General features: G+C 42.3%; 1 protein-coding gene across 1 annotated transcript in view; it reads right to left on the bottom strand.

The window, feature by feature from the left end:
- Positions 1 to 25,436, bottom strand: part of LOC133344233 (oxidation resistance protein 1-like) — a 52,466-nt gene that overhangs the window by 13,003 nt on the left and 14,027 nt on the right. Inside the window, 7 exon segments of the mRNA XM_061554298.1 lie at positions 3,854 to 4,019; positions 4,329 to 5,065; positions 6,276 to 6,460; positions 7,557 to 7,721; positions 8,073 to 8,186; positions 9,005 to 9,112; positions 10,079 to 10,158. Coding sequence (XP_061410282.1) covers positions 3,854 to 4,019; positions 4,329 to 5,065; positions 6,276 to 6,460; positions 7,557 to 7,721; positions 8,073 to 8,186; positions 9,005 to 9,112; positions 10,079 to 10,158 — 1,555 coding nt within the window.

Raw genomic sequence — 25,436 nt, 5'->3', positions numbered from 1 at the left:
GAGAACAATACACTTTGTGTAAAATAGCTGGCCCAACATGAATTAGTTTGATTAGGGAATGCCAAGGCTTGGCATCCATTGAGATGACATCATTGTAGGAAGTCACCAGCCATGGCTGTCTATTCTATTGCTCTTTTGCATTGCGAGCTATAAAAGGTAGGACAATTAAGGGGCTATCCTTTGAGCACGTACGCAAAAATCTGTCACAATTTGACCCCTCCCCCTCCCTGTACGCATGCGTACTTTTTACACCCCCCCCCCCACCTGCATGCGTACGTACACTTGACACCCCCCCCCCCCACGAATCCTATAGAACGGCCGATATTTAATCCACGCGGAAACGATCAAGGATTAATCATATTAACGTGTTTAAGCAAACAGGTAGTCCACCGCCGGAGTATTGTAGAGGCGTACGTACATTGTCAGTAGACCCCTATACACAAGCATACGCATTTGGGTTAACCCCCCCCCCTCCACCCATATAAGATTTTAAGCAAAGATACAAAACTACCATATAAATGATGACAAAATATTTGCTAAGTTTTCTTGTACTTGCTTTAGGTTTTATATCATTATGGACGGGCCAGGGGTATTAATAAAAACAGCGTATCCATGAACTGCACAATAGTTATAATACTTTCAAGTTATATACTGCAGCGTCATTCTTGCAAAAAGCATCCCATAACGCTGTACGTTAATTATAAATGAGGACCAAATCCCATATACAGCCACTACCAAGCAAAGGAAAACTACTACCGTGCAAAAGAAAAAAAATGAATAAACAAATTGATGAATTTCGATTTCAAGCTTTCGTGACTGCAGGGATTCATCTTCTTGGTTCATTCGGTAAAGTCACGTAGAAGGGAGAAAATAAAATAATAAAAATAAAACAATAAAATAATTCTCACGACGTTTCGGCCACAACGCAAGCAGCCGTCCTCCGGTGAAGAACAGGACTATTATTTCCCTTCTACGTGACTTTACCGAAAGAACCGAGAAAATTGATGAATGGCACCAAAATAAGAAGCAGTTTCCCCAACAAAGAAATACTCAACCAGTCTGCAGTGAGACACTTGCCATCTGATGGCAAGTTCTCACCAAGTCCAGACTGCTCCAATGACCACACTCGCACGCTTAAGCACAACCTTGGGTTACCTTCGAAGCAGGAGTTTTCTCTGCAAGTGTTCCCGTCAAGGCCTGGACGCACCGATGTGCACTGCATAACGTGCGTGTGCAAATATCAAACGCCGAGGCTTTCCAGCACTGCAGACCACTCCACATGGCCAAGCGATCACGTGGGTGTCCGCAAAGTCAACAAGTAGAGGGCGGGACCCATCTGGTTTAAATTTGCCATGTACCAAGTATGTCCCTAGCGGTCACGGTCACAGTAAATAACCAATGGTGGTTTTAACACCACCGGCAAAATGACTTGTGTGTTATAAATACCACCTTTGAAGGGCATAGTATAGGATATAAACCGGAATTCCGGTTGGGCTTTCTAACATTTCTTCTGCCTTATACTACGTATACAGCAGTGCGGTTGCAAATGTCGAAGTCCATGTTCCATGCGTGTGTATATGTGTGCAGGGACATTTTGTAAAAGTATTAATAAAAAATACGTAATTTTCCCATGAGACATTTATACCATTTGGCTATTTTTCGTTTCCTTTGTTCACCTCCTGAAATAAACGATTGATGCAGTTCGGATTGGCAATCACCGTACAGTTATAATTTAAAATAAGTATGCAATTGTCGATACAGCAATCTCACTGTAATATAAATCAGCAGTGGCGTTAATCAAAGCTGCTGTGCCGTTTAGCGCATGAAAATCAACGTGGAAATATTTGAACCCTTTAATTTTGCACCAAGTTGAAATATTTCTCGAAAACTACAGCAATATCGTTTCGCCCGTGAAGTCATGCGAGTGAAAACGGCTGCCGTCATCCCAATGGAGACCGTCAAGCAAATAACTTTTAAATGAACAAACTAAATTAATTAACTTGAAATAACTAATTCAACCTAACTTTTGAATTCACCTCCTGCCGGTCACTTTTTAAAGAGCCGTACATACCGACACGAAGAAGTCTTACGCGTCACAGGGGGAGCAACGTGTACAGTACGCGTAATAAATGCAAACGCCGCATTTATTTCCATCAAATGGAAGAACAACAAACTTTCAGACACGATAACATCACCACATCACAGTTGCTTATTATGTACAGCGACAACCCCCGTGTCACTGGCAACCGAAGGCTAAATCTCTTTTTACCGGTTTGTCAGATGTAATTTTCACGTGCGATTGGATTTTGGTAGCAAAGCCTAAAAATGGCACCGAAAAAATGGGCGACGACACATTATACTGTATATTCTTGGTTCTTTCGGTAAAGTCACGTAGAAGGGAAACAATACAACAATAAAAATATAAAACAATAAAATTCTCACGACGTTTCGACTGCAACACAAATTTGAAAAAAGTGGCGTTTTATTAAAAATTTCTTGCTGTGTTTTTCACACCTGATGATGATTCCTTGTGTTGCAGTCGAAACGTCGTGAGAAGTTCATTGTTTTATATTTTTATTATTTGATTTTTTTCCTTCTACGTGACTTTACCGAAAGAATCAAGAATATGAATCCCTGCAGTCACGAAAGCTTTAAATCAACATTACGCTGTGTAACAAAATAAATATATGTTTTGGTTCCTGGGTAGTAAGTGTTATTTTCTAATTGCGTATGCCTCAAAAGTACAGAAAATGGATATTATGCCCCACAAACTTTGCTTTTGTGACCAGGACAGTGATATTTTGAAATGTACCTATTTTCAATGGGAAAACGTGTGCATTTGTGTCATTCCTTCACATAAAGTCCTGGTCACAAAAGCAAAGTTTGTGGGGAATAATCGCCATTTTCTATACTTTTGAGACATAAGCAATTGGAAAATAACACTTACTACCTAGAAACACAATCGTGTTACATATATAATGCACCACTATCCCAAGAAAGGGCAGGACTCCTTCAAATTCCAAAAACTGTCAAAATAATATAATTTTGTGTTGGATATACGCCAGCTCCGTCTAGTGGACAGAAAAATTGTACTGTATCTAACAGCACAAGTGTGCCTTGGGTGTGGTACTCACATTAGGGAAATTAACATGTTTTTATAAAGTTAGAGCAAGCCCCTTATGCTCACCACAAAGCGAAGCATTTTTTTGACAACTCGTGGTTCAAATTTGCATAATTCCAGAGTTCTAGAACATGGGTTATACCCATGTATATTTTAAGACAAGGACAAACAACCCAGACTTGGCAGGCCAGATAGAGTAAATGCTTCTACATCAACCCATCTATTATACGAGCTTGTAAATTGTGCATCATGTATTTCACACATATGTTGATTCATTGGCATGTTGACAACAATTGATGGAATGCACGCTGGGATTTTGCTGTCAACCCAATGCTATATCGCAAGACACTTAAAAAAATAGAAGTCCACTCTCAAATGTGTTTTCGCATTGTACGGCGTGTTGTTGGATATGTCCATTGTTACGCTTCAGTTCAATTGCTGAAGAAGTTACAATAATATTGATGAAATCATGATATACTATCAGAACCTCAGCACATGGGCAAAACGTTGGGCATCACGGCAGACACCACCCAGGAAATTCCAAATAACATCGGCGACCTTTACAGCAAATACGCAAAATCATATGTCGCTCCAAAACGTCCCCATTTGCCAAACCTGAGACAGTCAATAGTCCAGAGGCACATTCTGTTATTTTAGAACAGCATTTCAAAAGCGTTTGAAAGGGCAGCTGTGCGAAGCGAGTGTGTACAGACACGTGTTTTTTTCTCTTACCTTTCCTGTGGCACGGCAAACCAATATTCTGGTTCAGTATCCTTCTGGGCATACTGCTGCATGCTGGCCTGTGCATGCGTAACGAATGTCTTCATCATGGGCTTGCCCACTCTCAAGCACAGGAACATGACTGCCTTCTTCACCCGTTTTTCACTGGAGAAGACATCTGCAGGGATGACAGGAAAACAGAAGGAAAATTTCATGACAGTGGGTTGCTGCTCTGCAATAAATGCATAAACGTCACATTGCTAGCGGTTTTAATACATCAATGTACCGCCATAAAAAAAAAATCTAAGTCATTAAGAGTAACATTCCAGCCGAAGCACCATTCCACTCATCTCTCCGCAGAAAGTTCAGTGCTCCAAAAGGGGTTAGAGGTTGGCAAATATATTCTAGGAAAAACAGTCAGAGTTGTGTTCAAAAATAAATTAGTATTTCTTAGGTTATTGCAAAAGATAAACAGATAGACACTCGCCTGCATGCTGTATGTTATCTCTCTGCTCTCGCGTATGCTGCAATGTGTGCGACTTCCACATCTTTCTTAGCTCCTCGAGTTCTTCTGTCTGCCCTACAACTCCCTTGGCACCTTCGTTAACTTTCTCAGGCTCTTTTTCGACTGAAGCGTTTGGTTCAGATTCTGCCGGGGCTTCGGCGCCCGTCTCTGGTTCAGCGGACGCCCGCTCGTCTTTGGCTTTCTCGCTGCCGTCCAAATGATCGCAGGACTTCGATCCGTCTCCGTCCGCTTCAATAGAGACCTCGTGGCAGGTGGTCTGTGTCGTGGTATCACTGGAGGAGCCTTGGCTCTCGGTGCTGTTCAGATCACGGCCCCCTAGAGATGCATCACCGGCATCCTGCGAATGACCGGTGACGAAACCGCTGTCGCCCGTGGTCCGAGCTTCGTCCTGAGCAGAACCCGCACACAGCTCCGGCGGCTCTGAAGCCGTGAGCGTCTTGTCAGAACCACTGTTGTTGGCAAGGCCCTCGGCTGACCTCGATGACTGCTCGAGTTCATCCGAAGAGGCGACCTCCTCCCGAATGGGAGACAACTCCGATTCCGTGAACACCTCTTCCGAGAGAGACTCCTCGGTGCTTTTTGGTGCGGTGCTTGCGCTGTCGTTGCCCGCCTCCACGAGCCGGGACTCCCGCTCCTCGCCGTGTGGTCTGATGCTGCTCGTCTTCTTCCCCAATGCCAAGTTCATCCACTCTTCAGGCCTGTTGATAATGAGTAATACGTAATATTTTTAAAAACTTTTTTTTTAAAACACGCTTTAATAAAATGTACCGTACGAGTAATGGCAGAACTCCACGACTCCAGGAAGTGGCCCCGAGGCTTGCCATAACGTAAGGGACGGTGGTGATTTACAGCCAACGTCAGTTGAGCGGACAATTAGACCCAAGCCGAAACATAACATATAAAAGAATGTTAAAAAATATATAATTTGTATTTTTTATGGTAGAATATAGTATTGTCATCAGTATGACATAAGTATACCAAGTTTGCAGTCGATACCACATTGGTAAGTGGGTTAAAATTTAGTTACAAGATTTGAGGATACAACAACAACAAACAGAGCGAGTTAATAAAAAGCGTGTAAAAACATACCATCAACTAAGAAATATTGCACACGTTACAGAGCTTTTAGGAAAAGTAGCATGTTCTCCGAATATTTATTTTTCATAATATTTATTTATATCAGAATTTGTATGTATACTGGAAGAATCTGATAAGCTCTAAAGCTATTTTTCACAGATGTTCAGTAATATTTATTTATATCAGAATATGTATTACTGGTAGGAACCTCCTGGTTACACCAGCCCACAGGAGATTATTGTGTCCGTCCGTTCGTCCGTCGTGCATCCAAAAATGGGAGGGGTGGGGCTGGGTGGAGAGGGGAGGGTGGGGATGGGCTGCGTGGGGTGGGAGGGGTGGGGCTGGGTGGGGAGGGGCTGGTCACCCCGTGGTGCCCTTATAAAACTGAACGTTTAACCTACACACGCCGGCTTGTACCCGCCCTCACAGTCGGCCATATTTGCGGAATACACCACGCCGCCGTTGACCCTGGCCACTGACCGAGCAACCCAACGTTCCTACCAGCTCCCTCTGCAGGAATGTGTTTATACTGGAGGAATCCAATAAGCTATGAAGCTCTTTTTCACAGATGTCCAGTAAGGACAGGTAAGAACGTCACAACAAACAATACAAAAACATGATAAGAGTGCCAAGTATAGGAAATGTAAACAAATCACTTTTTAAAAAACCCGAGGTATTAACTTATTTTTGAGAAGTGACCTGGCCACAAATGATGGCTCAAAGAGTGTCTCATCATGAGTTCCGCATGCGCTCATCCGCACGAGTGTCACGCAAACATTAATTTTTGCTGAACGGTAAAACCAACTGGAGACAGTGAAAATGTTAACGCACATCGGAGTGACATCCTTTATCTTGGTGTTGACGATATCGTGGTACATGGCTGCAGATATCACCTCATCCATTGGACAAATAATTCCATACTCCTCACAGCCGTTTGCTACCACCAGGGGGTCAAGCTTGTGAGGATCAAACATGATGTTGTTTGGTGTGACCAGAAGCACCCCTCCCACCACTCCCTGCAAGAAACAGAAATGTCCACAGTCAGAGGTTACAAAACCCGTTTCAGCCATTAACACCGAATTTACACGTAAGACTGATTTCTGTTCAAATTTGTCAGCATCGTTTATGAACTATACCACACTTTTACTTCGAGGTGCCAGTTCAAGGCATGTTTACTCAGGAAGGAAGGAAGTGGTTGCTGACCAAATATGTCAAAACCGTACAGCATTGATACACAAAAAATGGAAGTAAACAGCATTGAAAAGCTACCCTGCGCTTGAGACTCCTTCTAAAAATGCCTACTTTAATTCGGCATGAGCAAACACGCATGCGCCAGCAAACTCACGCTGTATGCAACATAACTCTCTCTCCCCCTGAGTAATTAGATTCATTTATTACGATTTAGGTCCGTGATTAAATTCTTAAATCCGAGAAGCCATTCGCTTTAGTCTGGGTTTTTTTCCCCGTCTGATATGCATTAATACTGCAAAGGTTTGCGCGGTTGTGCTGAAAACACATCTCGCTCGTATCATTTCTCTTTAGAGTTGTTTGTTTCCGCCGGCAGCCATAACTGCATCGTTAGCATTTTTTTGTTGTTGTACACAGCTTGCGCGCTAATCACATAATTCTTATTCCTCGTGAGCACCATTCGATCAAGCACCATCGATTAGTACGGTTGGCTATGTACGGTGCGAAATAAGTTCAACGTACATACATACAAGCAAAAACTCAACAGTATCCCACTCGCCTTCACATAACCACCCAGTGCCCACCGCTCTCCGCACTCATTAGCAACGTCTCTATCTTACAGGAACACTGCGGCAACTAAGGACATGGGAGATATTTCCAAACAAACCCCCAGACTGCTTTAATCGTCCACCGAAGCTATGCAGCCAATTGGTTCGCAGCACACTTTTCACAGATACAGAACCTACAACAAGCGTGTGTCGGTCACAGCTGCTACAAAACCTTGAACACAATTGCCAGAGACCAAGTGGATGATTTCCCATGTGACACGAGTGCACGCACACACATGCATCACGATCGTGAGAAGCGATCATTTTCACGCGCCAAACGCAAACCGTGCACGCTTCGGTCCGGGCAGCGCATCACCTTTCCGTTGGTGATGTACTTGCAGTTGATCTTGAGGAAGCGCTCGCTCAGCGCTTCCTCCTCCTCCGACGTGGACGAGACAACGCGAGCCGACCGGGCAGGATTGGGCGATGACGTTGCGGGCGCGGGCCTCTCCGACGGCCGCTGCGTCGCTGGCTCCGTGTCCTGGAAAGGGCAGGCGGGGGCGGTCGGTTTCGAGCGCAAGAGCTGTGTGGCGAAGGCCCGGCCGCAAGAGCGGTGCGAGAGTGAGCGAGAGCGCGCGTGTCGCACAAACTGCCGGCGAGGATTCGCTTGCGGACGCGACAGCAGGCGAAGTTAAAAGCCGGACGTATTGAGTGTTTTTTCGCAAAATCAATCGCGTTTCACTTGAGGCTTATTTGTGAACACTGTTCTTCGAGCAAGCCGGGGATATGTCAATGGCAATGCGCGTACACAAATGGCTTAACTGCGTGCGTAGATCACGGCGTAAATATAACTTGAAACAAACGCAGGCCTCTTCAACCCCTATGTTAATACCTGCAGTTTCTCAAACTCGGCCTCTGAAGACGTAGGAGACAGCGGGCTGACAGGACTCGCAGATGGGGAACTCCCATCGCTGGACATATAGTCTGGGTCTGGAGTGTACAGCATCTGATGAACAGAGAAACAATCATACACACATGTACGCAGTGTGTGTGCATGTGAGCTAGTGGTGCTGGTCACCCACTCCCTCGTGTATCATGCCGGCTTTCATAGGTGTTCGCTAACACTTGCCCCTACAGTCTGTTAAGGCTATACGGGGGATCATTGTCTTTGTAAGCTACTGGTACCATCTCCGCTGACAACCGTAAACAAAACAATATTTTCAGGTGTGAAACTATTAAAAACATGATGATAATATCAATAAGATATTGTTTTTTAAACATCCCTACAATGTCAAACACATGTGTGGCACATACACGAGTTCGAATGGGAAAAAAAAAACTCACTGTTGTTTTCAGAAATACACGTATTTAGCCAACTACTTACAGCCAAGACAAGTCTCAAGGTTACCGTCACTCATTAAAAATGCTGTCGGTGAAAAACGTTATGCTATTGATTAAATATAGATCGGTGAGAATCATGAATAACGTTCACAAATGTTAGGGCATGCCTCCCCCCTACAGAACGGCAGGTGGAGGCTGCTCACACATGCGTGCCCCAACTCGCATTTTGCTGGCGGCACTGACATGCTTTTCCGAGCAGAATTGCAACACAATTTGAATTTAAACGAGAGACCATCTTAAACGACATATTTTCTCCAATGATATGCATCGGTAACTATTGTTAAACAACACGATTCACGGGCCGGAAATTTACATCTTAAAATGGAGTCGAACAGAAAATGACAAATGTGTATGACATGTTTTGTGCGCTCTTCAGAATGATTCGTAGGCTTAGTGTGGAGGGGATTTGCGAGATTTGCTTACCTGTCCTGGAACTATCATGCGTGAAAAAAGTTTGTTGAGTTGTACCAGCTCATTAGGAGTGGTGTCGAATTTGAGAGCAATGCTGTTCAGCGTATCCTGGGCACCTGCCTGCAGAGGGGAGGCAATTAAACCGGCGTAAAACACAAAGCTAATAGAATGGAAACCTCTTTAAGACCCGTCCTGAGATGGGCTTGATATATAACTTTTGTAATGAATGCTATAAAAATATAAAAAAAGGCTTCAAATTAGCAGGCATCTTTCTTCTAAAAAATTTAAAAAATAAATAATTTTCAGACAACGTTTTTTACCAGACCACTTTCTCCATTTGGTGGAACGTTTGTTGAAGTACGTTCAATAGCGTGCAAACAACAGATGATTAAAGTGATGTAGAAAACAGAACAAGAATAAAACACCATTACCCAAAATGGCAATAGCAAAACAATATAAAACAGCACCGCTTACTGCGTCATACAGAGAATCACAACGACACCACCTCATTACGTGCTGTTGTGAAGCGTATGGTTAGTAACATAATTAGGCTTTCTGGTCAAATATTTTTACAATGTTGTTTTGGAGTGCCCATAGGCTGTTGGACTAAATCAACTATTGTATTTATACACGAAGCCGTATTATTGTATAACCCATAATCTTCCACAACGGCACAAAACGTTATCATCCAACATTGTTGTTTATGCTGAACAGGACTGCATTGTGATGATGAAGTCCTCTTGCAAATAGCATCTGGCAACCCAAAAGCATTTGCTTACAGCCCCAACTCTGATGACGAGTCTCAAAGGTTGAATAAACTGGTCCAAAGTTTGCGTACATGAATAGTGCTGCATGCCAAATGTCACAGAAGTCAATTGTCCAATGAACTAAAATACACTGCATGCTTATTTGAAGACAAGTGGAAGTCTTCATATCACCCACAATGGGTCTGTGTGTGCAACCCGATATGCGGGTCAAAGTTGAACACGCAGACGATGGTTTACATCCTGGTTTGTTTCCCCCTTCTATCATTTCCGCGGAATTTGAGGAAGTCGAATCTAACATCTGATTCAACGTGTTCATTACCGTGTACTCCATCGTGCCTTTGGGCTTCTGGAAGGACATTCTTCTTTCTTTTCGCTCGCCTGACTTCTTCTGGCCTGTGTCTGCAACCCCCACAAAAGGCGAGCGATAAGGGGGGGGAGAGGGAAATGTAATATTATGTTTAATTAGACGCAATACACAAACACAATCAATTCCATCAGTAAATTTCTCCCATTGTGTACTACAAGGATTATATATAACAACAAATGGGGAATTCAGGATCTTTTGATTATTTTGCCAGGGGGAAAGTGTGGGGAATACGAGATGGCCCATTCAATTGTTGATGCGGGGATATCTGCATAAGAATAATTACTGGACAAATGGCAATCAAGGCTACAATCATAGCAGCTTAAAATTAGATATTTTACAGTGAGAGGGGTGTGCCCCACATGCATCTGCTCGTTGTTCCAGGATTAGAATAGCGTGCTCAGTGGTTTATTTCAGAATTCCACGATTTACAATGCTTATTTGTCTTTGTATTTATACTGATGCATTGCAGAACACTGTGTGCCTGCACAAGTTATAAGCATCTCAAATTACCCGTTAAAGACGGGGGATGGAGCATAAACGATGTTAGTCCAATATACAATGAACCTGGCAAACCTGAGCTCCATTTTCTCAGCCACAAAGATTTTCTCATCAATTGCTAGTGTCATCTTAAGCAGTCATGAGCACACCTTTCACCAACGTCCGTCAACCGGCATGGTGAAGTATGGTCAAACAACCCCCAAGACCGATACGGCGTGGGGAAGCCTCCATCCAACAGTATATTGACAGATTGCGATTATCATTTATTTGTATTTGAAATACGGTATAAGCGTACATGAACAAGCTCATATATAAGGACTTTAATCATTCAGAAGATAAAACCCACCTTATTTAAAAGTGGAAGACTGAATAGAAGAAACTTAAGTCTTTAGTTCTTGCGAGATAGATTTGGCAGAAAGTTTCGCAGGGTTCTTTAGTCAGCAGCACTATAATCTTGAGCAATCGTTTTGTGCGTTAAAAATAATTACATGCTCAATATAGCATAGAGGGTTTATTTATTAGTGACGCACAGTGGCTAATATATGTGTAACAGCCCACGTGCAATTAAAGCTTGCTTTAGGTCAAACAAATGTTGTGGTGAAACAAGGGCAATGATGAGGCCATGAGGCGATGAGTCTTTATAAATTATCTTATAGCGTCACAACAAATAAAAAAAACTCCCAATGGACTGTCTGCTGGCCAAATTGTATTAATGTAATCACGCTGTTAAAATGTAAATATTATTCAGCAGTGGCAGCGTCTTCTTGCTGGGTGTTAAGGCCATTAAAATAAGTCATCAGTGCTGGGCATCTTAAGAGGATAAAGGGGCCTGAAAAGTTCACGTGAACATAGGCGAATATAAAAATGCTTAAACAAGACAGCTTTTATATAGATTGATAAAAGCTCCTTTGGAAATATAAAAGTGTGTTTGTTTACCCAGGAGAGCTGCAGTGAGTCTCAAAACTTTGTCAGAAGGGCCCTGCCAGATTAATATATACCGAGGGGCATCGTTGTAATCCAAAATATAATTCCGAATTAGTAATTTGTGGGTAATGTTTCAGCATTTGGATGTTTGGCTAATACCAGTTACGGTGTATGTTTCTTTTGGCCATGGGAAGAAATCAGAGAACTCGGATATAGAAAATCCACAGTGCAGCATCTGAGTCGGCAATCAAAACCCTTCTCGCTGTATTTTGAACTTCTTTCGTCCCCTACACAGCCAACCGTGCTAAATGGAGGTGCTGTCGGGCACGAGTGTTACCACTGCACTACCTTTCCGCCCAAAGGGAATTGATAACTAACTGCAACATTGCATGATTGCAGATTCATAGCGATGTGACCAGAGGTTAAATGACAAAAGCAATGGCTGCATTCATTCTGGTTTAGCTCTTGGTAAAGACATTTCACCGACAAGCTAACATATCAGACACTTCATCTCGTGCCATAGACTTATCACTGTACACATTGGAGGCTGGGGTATCAACCACACACTTAATTTGGCCAAAAGACATTACGAGCGGCGATTCAAAGGGATCAACATATCTGGCCATATTCCGGAAAGTCCACTCAGTGGAAAGCCAAGAAGGCAATGATTATCACAGAGGGGAACAGGTGGGAAAGTGAGATACATTGCAAGCACAGGTTACCGGGTGGCATTATCAGCATACGGAGACTTGAAATGGATGGTTAAAAAAGACTGACAATGACACGCGCGAGCCCTGCAGACTCGCTGGCTCTGCAGACTCGCTGGCTCTGCAGACTCGCTGGCTCTGCAGACTCGCTGGCTCTGCAGACTCGCTGGCTCTGCAGACTCGCTGGCTCTGCAGACTCGCTGGCTCTGCAGACTCGCTGGCTCTGCCTCCATTAGGTTGAGTGACAACACATGACTCACGATCATATCAAGGAAACAGGAAATTTGTGCATGATGAAGGGCACTGCAGCCTTACTCAATCACTCGTTTGCTTCGACCTTGCACACTACTTTAATCTACCAGACATTGCACTGACATGTTATAACAAACATAAAGATTTTTGTCAATCATAAAATACAACTGTTTCAATAAAAAAATGTTTCTACAACTATTTAGATTACTATATACACATGCTGAGATAACTGTTGAAAGCAAAGTACATCCTGCTCATTGAATGTTAACAATGCTGCTACTGTATGCAGACATACATTTCATGCCAATAATGGTAGCAAAGAGATTAGCTTCTCCATCATAAACTGCAGCACATGCCTGGCAGTAATTGCCAAGATAAAGTTGCAAGCTAACTGGTTTTACGATGTGGTTGGAGCCAGTTCACGTGCTGTGACCATCACAAAATCAGAACGTCACCTGTGCACACTGTGAACCATGTTGGGGTCTGCATATGTTGTAGTTTTAAATGAATATGTACATGAGAGTGGTGGTTCAGTTGGTAGGACACTGCACAATGAAGCCAGTTACCCAAGTTCAATTCCTAACATCATGGCCAAGTGATATATGAACCAACCATCTGCAATTGTGGTAGGTTATGATAAAACAACTTTTTATTTTACCAGGTAATGCCTATTGAGCTGTATAGCTCTTTTTCAGAAGCGATCTGGTCATAAATGATAGCCCAATAAAGTGGCTTAACATGTGTAAATTTATAGTAGCCAAATACTCTAAGACGCATGATGTTGAATCTAAATGTGGAGAGGAAAACTGGAGGACCTGGAGAAAAATCCACACGAAAATGGGGAGAGACACACGCAAACTCCAAATATACAGGCATCAAGGTCGGGATCGGACCCACAACCTCCTTCATACCAGGCGAGGTAGTTAACATCTCGACACCATGCCAGGGTATAGCAACGCTTTTCTCAAGCAATTGATTGACAAAAGGTTATACATTATTCATCAATATTACAATTAATATATAGCCAAACATGACGCATGTACTTGGCCAGAAACACTCCTGCCTAAAGTTATACTTAACATCATGGAACATTTTTTGTGGTTGCGGTCATATTATTTCTTTTGAAAGTTATAAAACATTTAACACTTGTCTACCTTGCAGCAAACAGCTCTATGCTAAGTCCTTTGTTTGCATCAGTCAGAAGTTTGGAGACCCGAAAAAATTAAATATGACAATTAATTTGGTGTTTAAAAATGATGTGAACGTAGCTGTTTGCTCATCCAGTGCGGCACAAGCAAACGGTACGAAACACATCAAACATTAATCATATCAAGGTGCAGCAAATTATCCTGTGCTATGCACACACCATGTTAGACTGCAATTTCAGATGCTGTACGTTTTTTTATTGCATCAACTACAAATGACAACGCTTGTATAACATTGATTATTTTGGATATTAACATTTTGACTAGTCTTAGGTTTTCACTGAGCAGTCCCAAAAACATGAGACAATTTTGCTGAACAACGAATATAATTTTATCAACGTATTTTAGAATTGTCATAAAAGGCATCACACGATGGTTAGTTAACTCAACACGTTCAATAACTACGTATAATAACAAAATATATATATACATTTGTTCATGAGATATAGTATTTGATACAAATTTGAACAAATGGTGTTCTTTAAATAGGCCATTGCCCAAAACGTTAGACTTTTGTTAATTTGCTTTTGCAAGAGTGTTAATAACACACATGGCACTTTTATGTTTTTTACAAATTCAGTAGGTTTATACATTTCAATTGACCTTCTGGGGTAATTCACTATATAAATACGTAATATTTTGTACGCATTTATAGGGACCAATTTACATGCTAGCCAATGTTTTTGTTGTTGTAACATTTTGACCAAAACATTCATGTGTCAACTAACAATAATGAGCACATGGCCAAGATATGCTTAGGCTATTTTGTCAACATTTGAATCTCGTCTCTATCAAACTGGTTTACACCAGTACGCATTCAGAAATACAAATTTGTATGAACTTGTCATTTGCAAGAGAATACACCAAAGTTCGTGAAAACATTTTCACGTAACAGTCAGCCCTTGCATCAAATATTGGAACAGTAGTTTCATGAGTTCACAACGACTGGTGGGATTTGGTAGAATCTAGCACAAATATCAATGTGCCTCAAGATGTGTCAAGACGCAAGGCATTAAGAGAAAATGTAATTGCAATTACATCCGACTTGAAAAGCTTACACGCACTCGTCTGACCTGTGACATTCAACAAATCATGTTTCCACACATCAACTCAAGCGAGGATGGGTGCAAGCACCTATTCAGTAATTCTTAAAATTCACAAGCGAAGCACGCATGTGTGTCCACCCACCCATTGAGGAAATATACGCAGCTTATAAGCAGAGTAGATCTCTATTTGACATTCTACCAAATATTAACTTTACAACCCCACTCGTGTTATGGGGAGTGGGGGGCGAAATGTCAACTACCTCGCCTGATATACAGAAGGTCATAGGTTCGAGCCCGACCCTGACACCTGTATTTTTGGTCTTTACATGTTACTCCCCGTGGTCGCGTTAATTTATCTCCGGGTCCTCCGGTTTTTCCCTCCACATTCAGAAACAAGCGTTTTAGAGTATCTGGCCGCTATAAATTTCCATACGATGAGCCTCTTCGTTGAGCTATAATTATTGGCCAGGTCGCTTATGAAAAAATAGCTAAACATCTCTGTGGGCCTTGCCTGGTAAAATAAAGCATAAAAACACATTTACCTTCAGGCGAGTCATAATCATATTTGAGAGGTCCATAATGATACTGCCGGATACCGGGTTGAAGTTCGACCACAGTGGCACGGGGGGCTAACTGCAGAGACGCCTGCTCCTGGGTGCAAACGCCATCGTGCCCCTTTGGCCCAGCGCAGCTTTCCTCCTCCACGATCGGCTCCAATTCATCTCTCTTGCTGCTGCTGCTGAACAACGCGGCGAGCGGAATCCACGAAGTGAGCGTGGCACGGGGCGAGTCTGGAGGCTTTGGCGAATCCGTGGAGCTGGGGGGACTCGTCTGTGCCTTGTCCCCTGCTTGGTCCACGGCGATGAATTCAACCTCAGAGTTTTGAAAAAACTCGGCGGTGCTTCTGATGACCGCGTTCAGAAAGTGTTCCATGACGAGCTGAGCTACGTCCGTTCCCGGCTGTCGCCTGCAAAAACTATTCCCACAGGTGTACCGGTGGCAAGTAATATAAACGTCAGACAGGCGCTGCAAGTGTGGGCATGGTTTATAGTGGCTCTCGCCTTGTGGGAGTGAGATAACAAACTTCGCTCAGCCTCGGACTAACGTGGAGTTGTAAACATCACGTGCACACCACTTCCTTCAACAAAAAACCCGCACTGTATCCAGCCACTGTACTCTTTGTGCAGAGGGGTGTGGGTTGAGACCTGTCAGTATGCCAATATATCAATGTGTGTAAGATAATTTGCCAGCACTTCCACTTACACGCTATACACTGATATGTAGACAGGCATATAAAAAGTGCAAATATTGTCAAGATACTGCATTCCTGAAATTAAACTGCATGCCCAAGAGCAGAGACAGTGGTGAAGCTATTTCCATCAAGGACAACTTGAGCTATCACCACATTAGTAAATGTGCTATTATATCTCGGCCACCATAATTCATACACCAAATGAAAACGCAGCAGCCAATATGCCCTCCATCCCAAATCCCATCAGCCACACGGCCTTCTGAAAGTGCATAATTTCAACAGCATTGGTTCAATACAAGCAAACTGGAGACCAGATTCGACAGTGTCATCAGCCGTCAAACTTTCTTGAACCAATGGTGGTAGAATGATGTACCCCCAGAAGGCCGTGTGACTGATGGGATGTGTAAAGACTACTTTATTCCCATGTGTAGGGACAGACACGGGATGGTGAACTGTCTGCTTATAGATTTTGTTGTGCACCTCCGATTAGCACGGTTGGCTGCATACGGTGCAAAAGAAGTTCAACATACATACGTTACTTATATCATCTACAATGACACGAATTAAATAAGGGACTTGACTCTCTCACCCTCAGACCTGCTACTGCGAGATGCAACTATTTCCATGTTCAGCATTTAGAAAATAAATGTTTGTTTACAACAGAAACCCACACGTCCTTTGGATGTGACCGTCTGCCTGTCCCTCACAGCCAGCCAGCAAAACTTGAATTCATACACAGCCCTGTCCCTCTCCACCATTCTCTTGTCTTCTTAGATCATTTTCTCGTTTCGTCTCTGTTAATATTTCTCTATTCCGGCCCCTTTTTTAAATCCTTTATATTAAGTTCGATTGCTTGCGTGCTTGCTTGCTTGCTTACGACCGTGCAAACCTTTCGGTCGTTTTTTAACCCACTTCCCGTGATCCAATCGAGCTGACATTTTGCACACAGACTCGTTGTGCGTGACAATTAATGTTCGTGAAAAATGTTTTCCTAAATTTTACACTGTTTAGGGAAAACAAATTAAATATTTAATTACCAATTGCTTAATACTGCAGACAATCATCTGACCCATAGGTGGCAGCCATCTCGAGCCAGAGGACGAGAGGACTCTAGCCGCCACGCATATAAAGGATTTACAGTGAAAAACTTTGTTTTACGGGTTAATTTTTTACTTCTCCCCTCCCTCTATATTCCTCTTCCCGCTCCACTGTATCTCACCCACTTCCCTCACCCTATCTCTCTCCCTGTATCGTACTCACCTCTCACCCTCGCTCTCCTTATTCCCACCTCTCCCTTTGCCATCGCAAACCTCCGTTGCCTCTTTAGAATTCTCCCTCCCACTTGCCCTCACTCTCCTCTTTCTATTTTGCACTCTTCTGCCTTGAATGCCGTTTCACTCTCCCCCCCCCCTGCCCTCTTCTCCCTATCTCTTCCTTCCTCCCCTGTCTCACTTCTTCAAATATCTACTCTTTCACTCTGCCTCAATTGCGCGGGATCCATGGAGGGGATGGAGAGTTGGGGGGGGGGGGACGTGATGTCTGCACAATGCACGTGCAACTTGCTCACCAGCCAGGATTCCAGGCATAAATCCAGCCAGCAAAACTTGTGTTCTAATATAGTGTGATGATGTATATATAATATTACGGCACATGTAAATATACACAATGTATCTCCACTAAGTGAATTGTAATGCACACCCATCTCATGTATAAATATGCACGTAAATATAAACATGATTAGCTTAGAGAGCAATATTAATACAAACGATTAACTAATTCAAGGTTATTGTGAACGATTATTTGTGTTGAGAGCTGAATCGGAATTTTATTCAAATACAGGGAGTTTTGAGAATTTTTCTTTCAATGTTAACAACTTCGACTTGACTATTCCATAAAAAAAATATACACACATATATCAGAGTGCGTGAATGCACTTTTTTTTTATCAACTCTCAGTCTGTGTTATTGTTCAAGACCAGACTTTGAAAAGTAAGCATGGCATACGTCACCGATACAATATAAAAGTAGGTGTTAGTAAAGTAAAAATTTTCTCGTTAAGACGCATAGACCATCACGCAAACTCTGGTCATCCTTGCAGTGAATTTGGCTTACCATCGAACAAAGACGGTCACTGCATCGCACACTTTAAGATGCGGTTCTGCGGCCGTCTGGAACACTCATCCTTCCAATATTAGGAAGCGCTTTTAAATCGAGATTGAAAACCAATTTCTTTAGAACAGCTTCTTGTGTTTAGTTTGTTGTCCTTCGTGCGCACCTCCGATTAGCGCGGCTGGCTACTTACAGTGCAAAAGTTCGACATGCGTACGAAACTCATTCCTGAATATATTTCAGGTTTTTACACTGCCGCTTCTACGTCTCTCTTTTTACTAAAAGCAGTGATTATACACGTAACAACAAAACAGAATAGGACTTTCAATTAAAGTGAGATACAACCCTTTGAACTTAGAGAAAGCAGTTCCAATCTTCTGTACACGGCATAAGGATATAGGCATAACAAGATGATTCACTTACCCGTGATGTTAAAATACAGACAAGGTTATTTAACAAAGTGACATGACACTATCATATGGCAGACTACCTTGCTCAATTTATCATGCATCACATGCTAACATGAACATTTAATTAAAAAAACACAGTAATCTCAAACTTCGATTTGAAACACATTGGTGTTGGAACCATGGGATAATAAACCTGATGAATCCTGAACAAGCACCATATTCAAACATCGTGTTGCCAACAGCAGCACTTTTTAAACACATTTAAACAGTCATTAAAATAAATAAAACATTTTACACTAAATGTTAGTAAATGTGAAAACTAAATTCGAGTGAGAGACTGAACCGACCTGGTCTGTAGGATTCTGCTGCCTCAACCGTGTCCAACAAAACCAAACGCAGTTCCACGCATCCTGTTCTGCCCAGCTGAGAGTGGTTGAACCTGCGAGAAGCAGCCAATGTGCTGATATAAGGCCCTAATTCTTTCAAAGTTGCAATGTCACGTCCAGTGTCCTGCCGGGGATGCAATATGTTACAAAGTCCTCAAGCCACGCTAAATGATAATGTGGCCAGCCTACAATCTGCCACGTAAATATTCTTCAAAATCCATAACTTGCCTTTTTAAAATTCCGAAGTATCCAATGGCCCCAAAAACCCAGGCAACTCTAAGCTTCCAATATCCAACGATCAAAATGACAGGATTTGACATGGCCAGATAGCTCAGGACAATGAGTCAGCCCTGCTGAGTACTTGGGTTTGAATCCAGGTCTCAGCCACCCATAATGAATCCAGGTTGTCAGCAATGACTCCATAAAAACCCAAGACATGAAATTTGGAATAAATTCCAGCTCTGAGAATTAAAAATATATTAGCTGAACTGTAGTGCAACAGTGGGCTCAGTGCATGGATAAACAAAGGTAATTTGAAGGGATCTCACATCAGTATTGTGATATTACGTTCTGTGGTTCCTTCATTAACACTGTTGGTTGCTTTTCTCTGACACAGTTTGAAATATATACATTGTCTCATGCCATTATGGTGATAATACAGATTATTGACATACGTTCGTAACATGATTTTTGACAGTATTTACATTTTTTAAGCATTATCAGTTACCCAGTTTGCAGTAAGTGCTGGCGTGTGTTTAGTGTAAATAAGTTTACGTTTTTTCTCAGTAGTTTGCACATTCCCTCCCTGCAATCTCCTGTAACTGCCACCACTGTTGACGGTCTAAGTCTTTGGTCGTCCTTGTAAGTGACCTGCTTAGCTCATAACATTATTTAAACTACAATTTTTATTTTACCAAGTAAGACCCACTGAGCTATACAGCTCTTTTTCAGAAGTGACCTGGCCACAAATTATAGCTCAACCAAGTGGCTTATCATGTGGAAATGTATTGTGGGCAAATACTGTAAAAACGCATGTTTCTAAATGTGCACCTCATCAGCTCAAGTAATCCGAGCTCGAGCACAAATGGAACGAAATTTGGATAAATTAAAACATTACAGAAATTCCCATTCAGCTTATGCAGCTTTGCTAATGAGGAATGGCAAAGCAAGTACATTACATGTGTAGTTGGTCAACAAAACGATTCACCGTGATAGATCAGGTGACCAAAATCCAACAGCAATTATGGTTTATTTGTTAAACATTTGCACGCACTTTGCATGTAAGAAAAGCACCGAATCTGAAAGTTGAGCAGCGTTGAGTCTGGACAGTGAGTGGATGACCACCACGCATACAGGTATAGAGGTGTTGTGGGCAACAGAAGGAAAAGAGTATGGACACATGTTTTGTTGCTCTGCTCTGCCCCCTACCTTCACCAATCCTCATTGACCAGATTGGTGAAGTATGGTCAAATAACCCTCATTACTTGTACGGCATGGGGTCTTCATCCAGCCATTGAACAGCCTGTAACAGACTGTTGGTGCAAGTGCTGCTAGCGAGCACCTATGAAGGCAAGAACGGCACACGAGGGGGTGGGTGGTCCGCACCACGCCCGGCCGCCTTTGTCTCCCCAGTGGCGATGTTTACACACCGCACCAGATACTCATTTGAGGTTGAGTCGACCTAGGAGAGGCCCAGGACCGGTTCAGATAATTTTCACTGATTTTGGCCATGAGCGGGAATCGAACTCGATTCGCCAAGTTCGTAGTGCAGCGTGCTAACCGCTACACTACCACTCCCCACTAAGTGGGCAATACACATAGAAGCACAGGACTAATAAATGAGTTGTCATAGTAATGTTATTTTTCACTACGAGTATTTAGTTTATATTATGATGATTTTAATTTATCAGAATTATTCTTGTTTACCCCGAAAAGCTTGTGTCTCGTGACTCTTTCAAAGAGGGCCCTGCCAAGTTTTGCCGTCGGATGCCATGATTGCTATGAATATTTCCAACGCTTAATTTGTAGATAATGTTTCAAAACTAGACCATGACCCCAGCACACAATGTCCTCCTGGAGAACAATTGTAAATAAATATTCCGTTCCTCAATTAAATCGCAACTCTTCGCGAATGATGACACACCGCGGAGGAACACATTGTTGCATGCCGATTTATAAACCTCGCTTAGAAGATTTAGATAGACTCAAACATAAAATATACTTCTTTTCTTGTAAATAAAACCACTTCTCCAATTTATATAAAAACAGAGTAAATCATTTTTTTTATCTCCCTTTACTTCCCTGTTCTTGAAATATATATGTGTTTATACTTGTGAGAGTAGGGTATAGTGGTTCGCACAGTGCGCTATGAATCTTGAAAATAGAGTTCGATCGTGAGCCACAGATTACACCTTAGCGAGTGATATCTCAGAAACAAGTTAAAAGTGTTTTAATGTTTTTTTCAGGGACCCGTATTGGTTGAGAGGGAAGGATACGTTGGTTCTGCTCAGGGTATGTCTCAACCCAGTAATACATATGGTTTGGTGCTTGGCATCGGTCTGCAAATGTCAGGTTGCAAATGGGGGCATTCAACTGTATTTTAATGAGAATGTTACCCAAGTTCTGGCCCACACTGGATACTCTACAGCCTTCTTGCATCAACACCATGGCTGTTAGCCCAAACAGTAGATATATGTTCCCACTGCAGAAAATGTCGTCTGGTTAAAACTACCCTTGCGTCTGCTAATTTTCAAACCTAAGATTTCCCCTGCGGGGGGGGTTTAATTTCTTATGAGAAAATTTCGCGTATAGAGCGCACTCGGAACTTTACAATCTTTAATACTAACGATGATGTTAATACAACATGATTTGAACATTCAAATTGTATCGATTTTCAATTTATATAAAGTGTAGAATAGGATATTCTTTGGGTCTTTCGGTAAAGTCACGTAGATAGGTAAAAAAACCTATCTATGTAACTTTAGCAAAAGACCCAAAGAATATCCTATTTTACACTTTATATAAGTTGAAAATCCATACCATTTGAATATAAATTCTTGCAGTCACGAAAGCTTTAAGTCAAGATGTAAAATAGGAGAATTGCAAATAGTGTTGTGTTAACATAATACATTTAAACAATCAGAAAAGAAAGAAATGATGCATAAACGTGGGCAGGATTCCAATCGCAGCAAAAATGCTCATGCCTACGAGTCAAATATTTCACATTGTAAAAAACAGTCATGCCTCTTCGTGCTTAGTGCAAGATGCACGGATGTTGAGGTCACGGTCCATCGGCTTCGACTTGACTTTGGACAGCCACTCTCCTGCAGGCACCGAGCCAAGAGGATGCAGGTGGTGTGGCCAATTGCACCACCTGTTATGATATTTAATGCCGATAGCCCAGTGCTCCTCAACGGGTTATTTTTAATATTATTCCAAAACTGGCACTGCTGGGAACCACACACCAAGTAAAACGTCAATTCGAAAAAATAAAATCCCAATGGACATTTTGAGATGTGCGCAGAGGTCATTGATAATAAATATTAATTTTCAGCATCATGGGTTGAACATGGGCTAGGATCCAACAACACCATAGACTATATCACGATGCTTCGATCGCAACACAAGCAATCGTTCTCAGGCGGAAAAAATAATCCAGCAGTAGAACTGCTGAACCAGGAAGAACACAGCGAGAGAGCTGCTACAACAAGAGGTTATGTATGTTGGCCAAGGGCAAGCAAGCGGGATCCGAGCCGGAAAGGAGTCCCATCCCCGCACGCAAGCACATCAGTTGTGTTAATGGGGGAGATTAGGGAGAGAGAGAGATTAAAAATGAAAAATAAGGGTCGTGACATCTCAAAATCAAATGCACATGATTTAGAATTATATGGTAATGAGTCCTGCATTTTAAACGCCCCCCCCGCCCCCCCCCACCATGCCAATGTCATAATCGACAAATCAACATATGCTTAACCTTAACTGTACATTAGCCCCCTTTGGCACATTTTTGGCTGTCTCCACTCGGGTATTCAAAGAATCGGTGCTAATTTTACCAGTGCCCGAGAAAGGAGCCACAGCATGACTATGATACCACAGCACTGGGGCACAATTGCCTCCAAATGTCATGGTTATCACGTGATATTTAACAGCTTAAGGCAGCCTGTGCTAAAGGAAAGGCTAAAGGTTCCCTCTTAACAATAATACATGTTTATACTTGCATGCAGGGTTGCTACTGCAGTGTAATGCTTAGCACACAGCAGTTGCAATAATGGGGAAAATGTATGAAATACATCTGTCTATCTAATAGTGTCAATGGATAAACCACAGTTAGTCGATAGGCAGGTCGCGTGTGGCGGGGTAATATGTGGGAAACTCCTTACCTCTTCCAACAACGTCTGGCCAGTGTGGAAGAGCAGGCAAAAGTACCTCCTAGAGCTCCCTCTACTGGAGGCCCTTCTGCCAGCAGTGGCGTGAGAAAGCAAATTGCAGGGCTGCACCTTTACCACATCACACCTTTCTTTTTAGGTGCGTTGTAATTCTTTAGGTTTTATTTAATTCCTGACGCAATTGAGTTCCCTCTCGGGGGAGAAAAACGGCAGGTAATGTGAATCCAGTAACACGTGTATGAGCGTGTGTGGAGCACAACTCGATTCCCGGGTGCTTTAGTAAACAATCCCCCCCCCCCACTCCCTCGAGCTGACAGCAACAGCAGGATCTTCTAACGTCAGGACAGGTTCCAGTACTGCTGTTGATACTTTTTTAAAGCCAACTTTGCAAATGGTGTTTACCAGACCCTACCCCGATTGCCTGCAACAAAGGTCGAGCACATGTAGTTACAGTGGGCACGTTAAGTCAACCTTATATGTCCGTAACATAAGCCGCCGACGAACACCACTCGCGTGAATTTGACTCTTTATCACGCCGTTTGAACGCATGCCATGCACCACTGAAATGTAATACGATTACACGTGTATACAGGAGCACATACTGCCGGACAAGCATGCCACTTGCATGAATGTGTCACATTTTAATATTCCAGATGAACTGTTTTTGTCATTGGAGTAAAATTTTGGAAAATAACGTAATGTCCTCGATATTGCACTGCATAACAAGTCAAATGCTTTGTTGTTTTAATAGACGGTGCAAATTAACCAAGACAGCCTTGCAGACTTGTGACTTACACTTTAAAGCAAAACAAAATCTTGATATGGAGACACTGCATGAAATACGTAATTCTTTGCCAGATTGCATAGGCAAGCAGCAGTCAGCTGGATCACCCAATGCTATTTTGAGAACAGAAGTGAGAAAGAGGGCGAACCTAACACGTTGTTTGAGAGCAAAGGAGGTGGGTGACATGGCATGGCTGGCATTTAGGCTTGACATCAGAGGAACTGGCAGAAGGATGACACCACAACAGTAGGCTGCAACAGGGCACAGTTGTCCCACTGATTTGCTAAGGTTTGGATAAAGACTAGGCATGTGATGATGTATCGATGTATCGACTAAAACGTATTATTTTGCTCATGGTCTACGTATCAAATCGCACAAGAACAAATTCATTGCATAAGGCCTGGAAGGAATCAACTTCCCTGTGATTCAATGAATCATTAGATTTTTTAAATCAAATCCCTTTTTCCTATTAGTCAATACCAGTTATATTTCCACTTATCATTTATGAATATTTAATTTGTCACGCCACTGCTAATAACCAAAATTAATAACATCATGGGATCTCCTTTGCCAGTACCAAAATATGATAATAGGGTTTTCCTATTAAAATAGGGTTTTCCTATTAAAACCTATTTTCATATGTTGGTACTGGCAAAGGAGATCCCATGATGTAAATGCTCACCCCGAGCTCTCATTACTCTGATAGTGCATTGTCTTTGAGCTGTGCGCCTTTTGGCGTCCTCTGGTCTAACACCGTTTGAGACGAGGCTCACAAGAAAGCTGTCTCTGGTGTGGACAAATCCGTTTCAAGGACAATGCATAAATTATCAGAGTATGTTTTTTTTTGCATTCTGACCGCAAGCATTGTGGTTAATGCAGACGTGATTCCTTGTAAAAGGTTTCAGTTTGGTGTTTTAACATCTTAACACCTGTTTTGTTGCCAGAAAAAAGGGGAAAACACTAATATCAAAATTAATAACTCATTCCCCTTGGATTTTTTTTCTTCCAAAAATTTCCACTGCACGTGGACTTACAATATTTGGTCAGGATTGAGAGGCGAGTATGACCCTCATGTCGTCCTCATCTGTATCTCATGTGTACATTATTGAACTGTATGTCTTTTGTGCACTGGTGCATTTTTTGTCCTATCTTGTACCACCTCCACTTTTATGATTTGTAACTTTGATCCTTTGATCCTTACATGTGTATCGATAGTTCAATGTTAATGTGCCATTTTATTGAGCGATTGTGTTATCTTGGTGTGGTCTGGGACTGTTTTGTTGTTGTATTTGCTGCCTTGTCCAAGCTTGATGAATCAGACTTACAATCATTGATGGGTTTATTATTTATTTA

This window comes from Lethenteron reissneri, chromosome 19 (genome assembly GCF_015708825.2).
Source record: "Lethenteron reissneri isolate LAM-NWPU_2019-01 chromosome 19, ASM1570882v1, whole genome shotgun sequence".
Classification (NCBI taxonomy): Eukaryota; Metazoa; Chordata; class Hyperoartia; order Petromyzontiformes; family Petromyzontidae; genus Lethenteron; species Lethenteron reissneri.
This window is presented reverse-complemented; position numbering and strand designations above follow the sequence as displayed.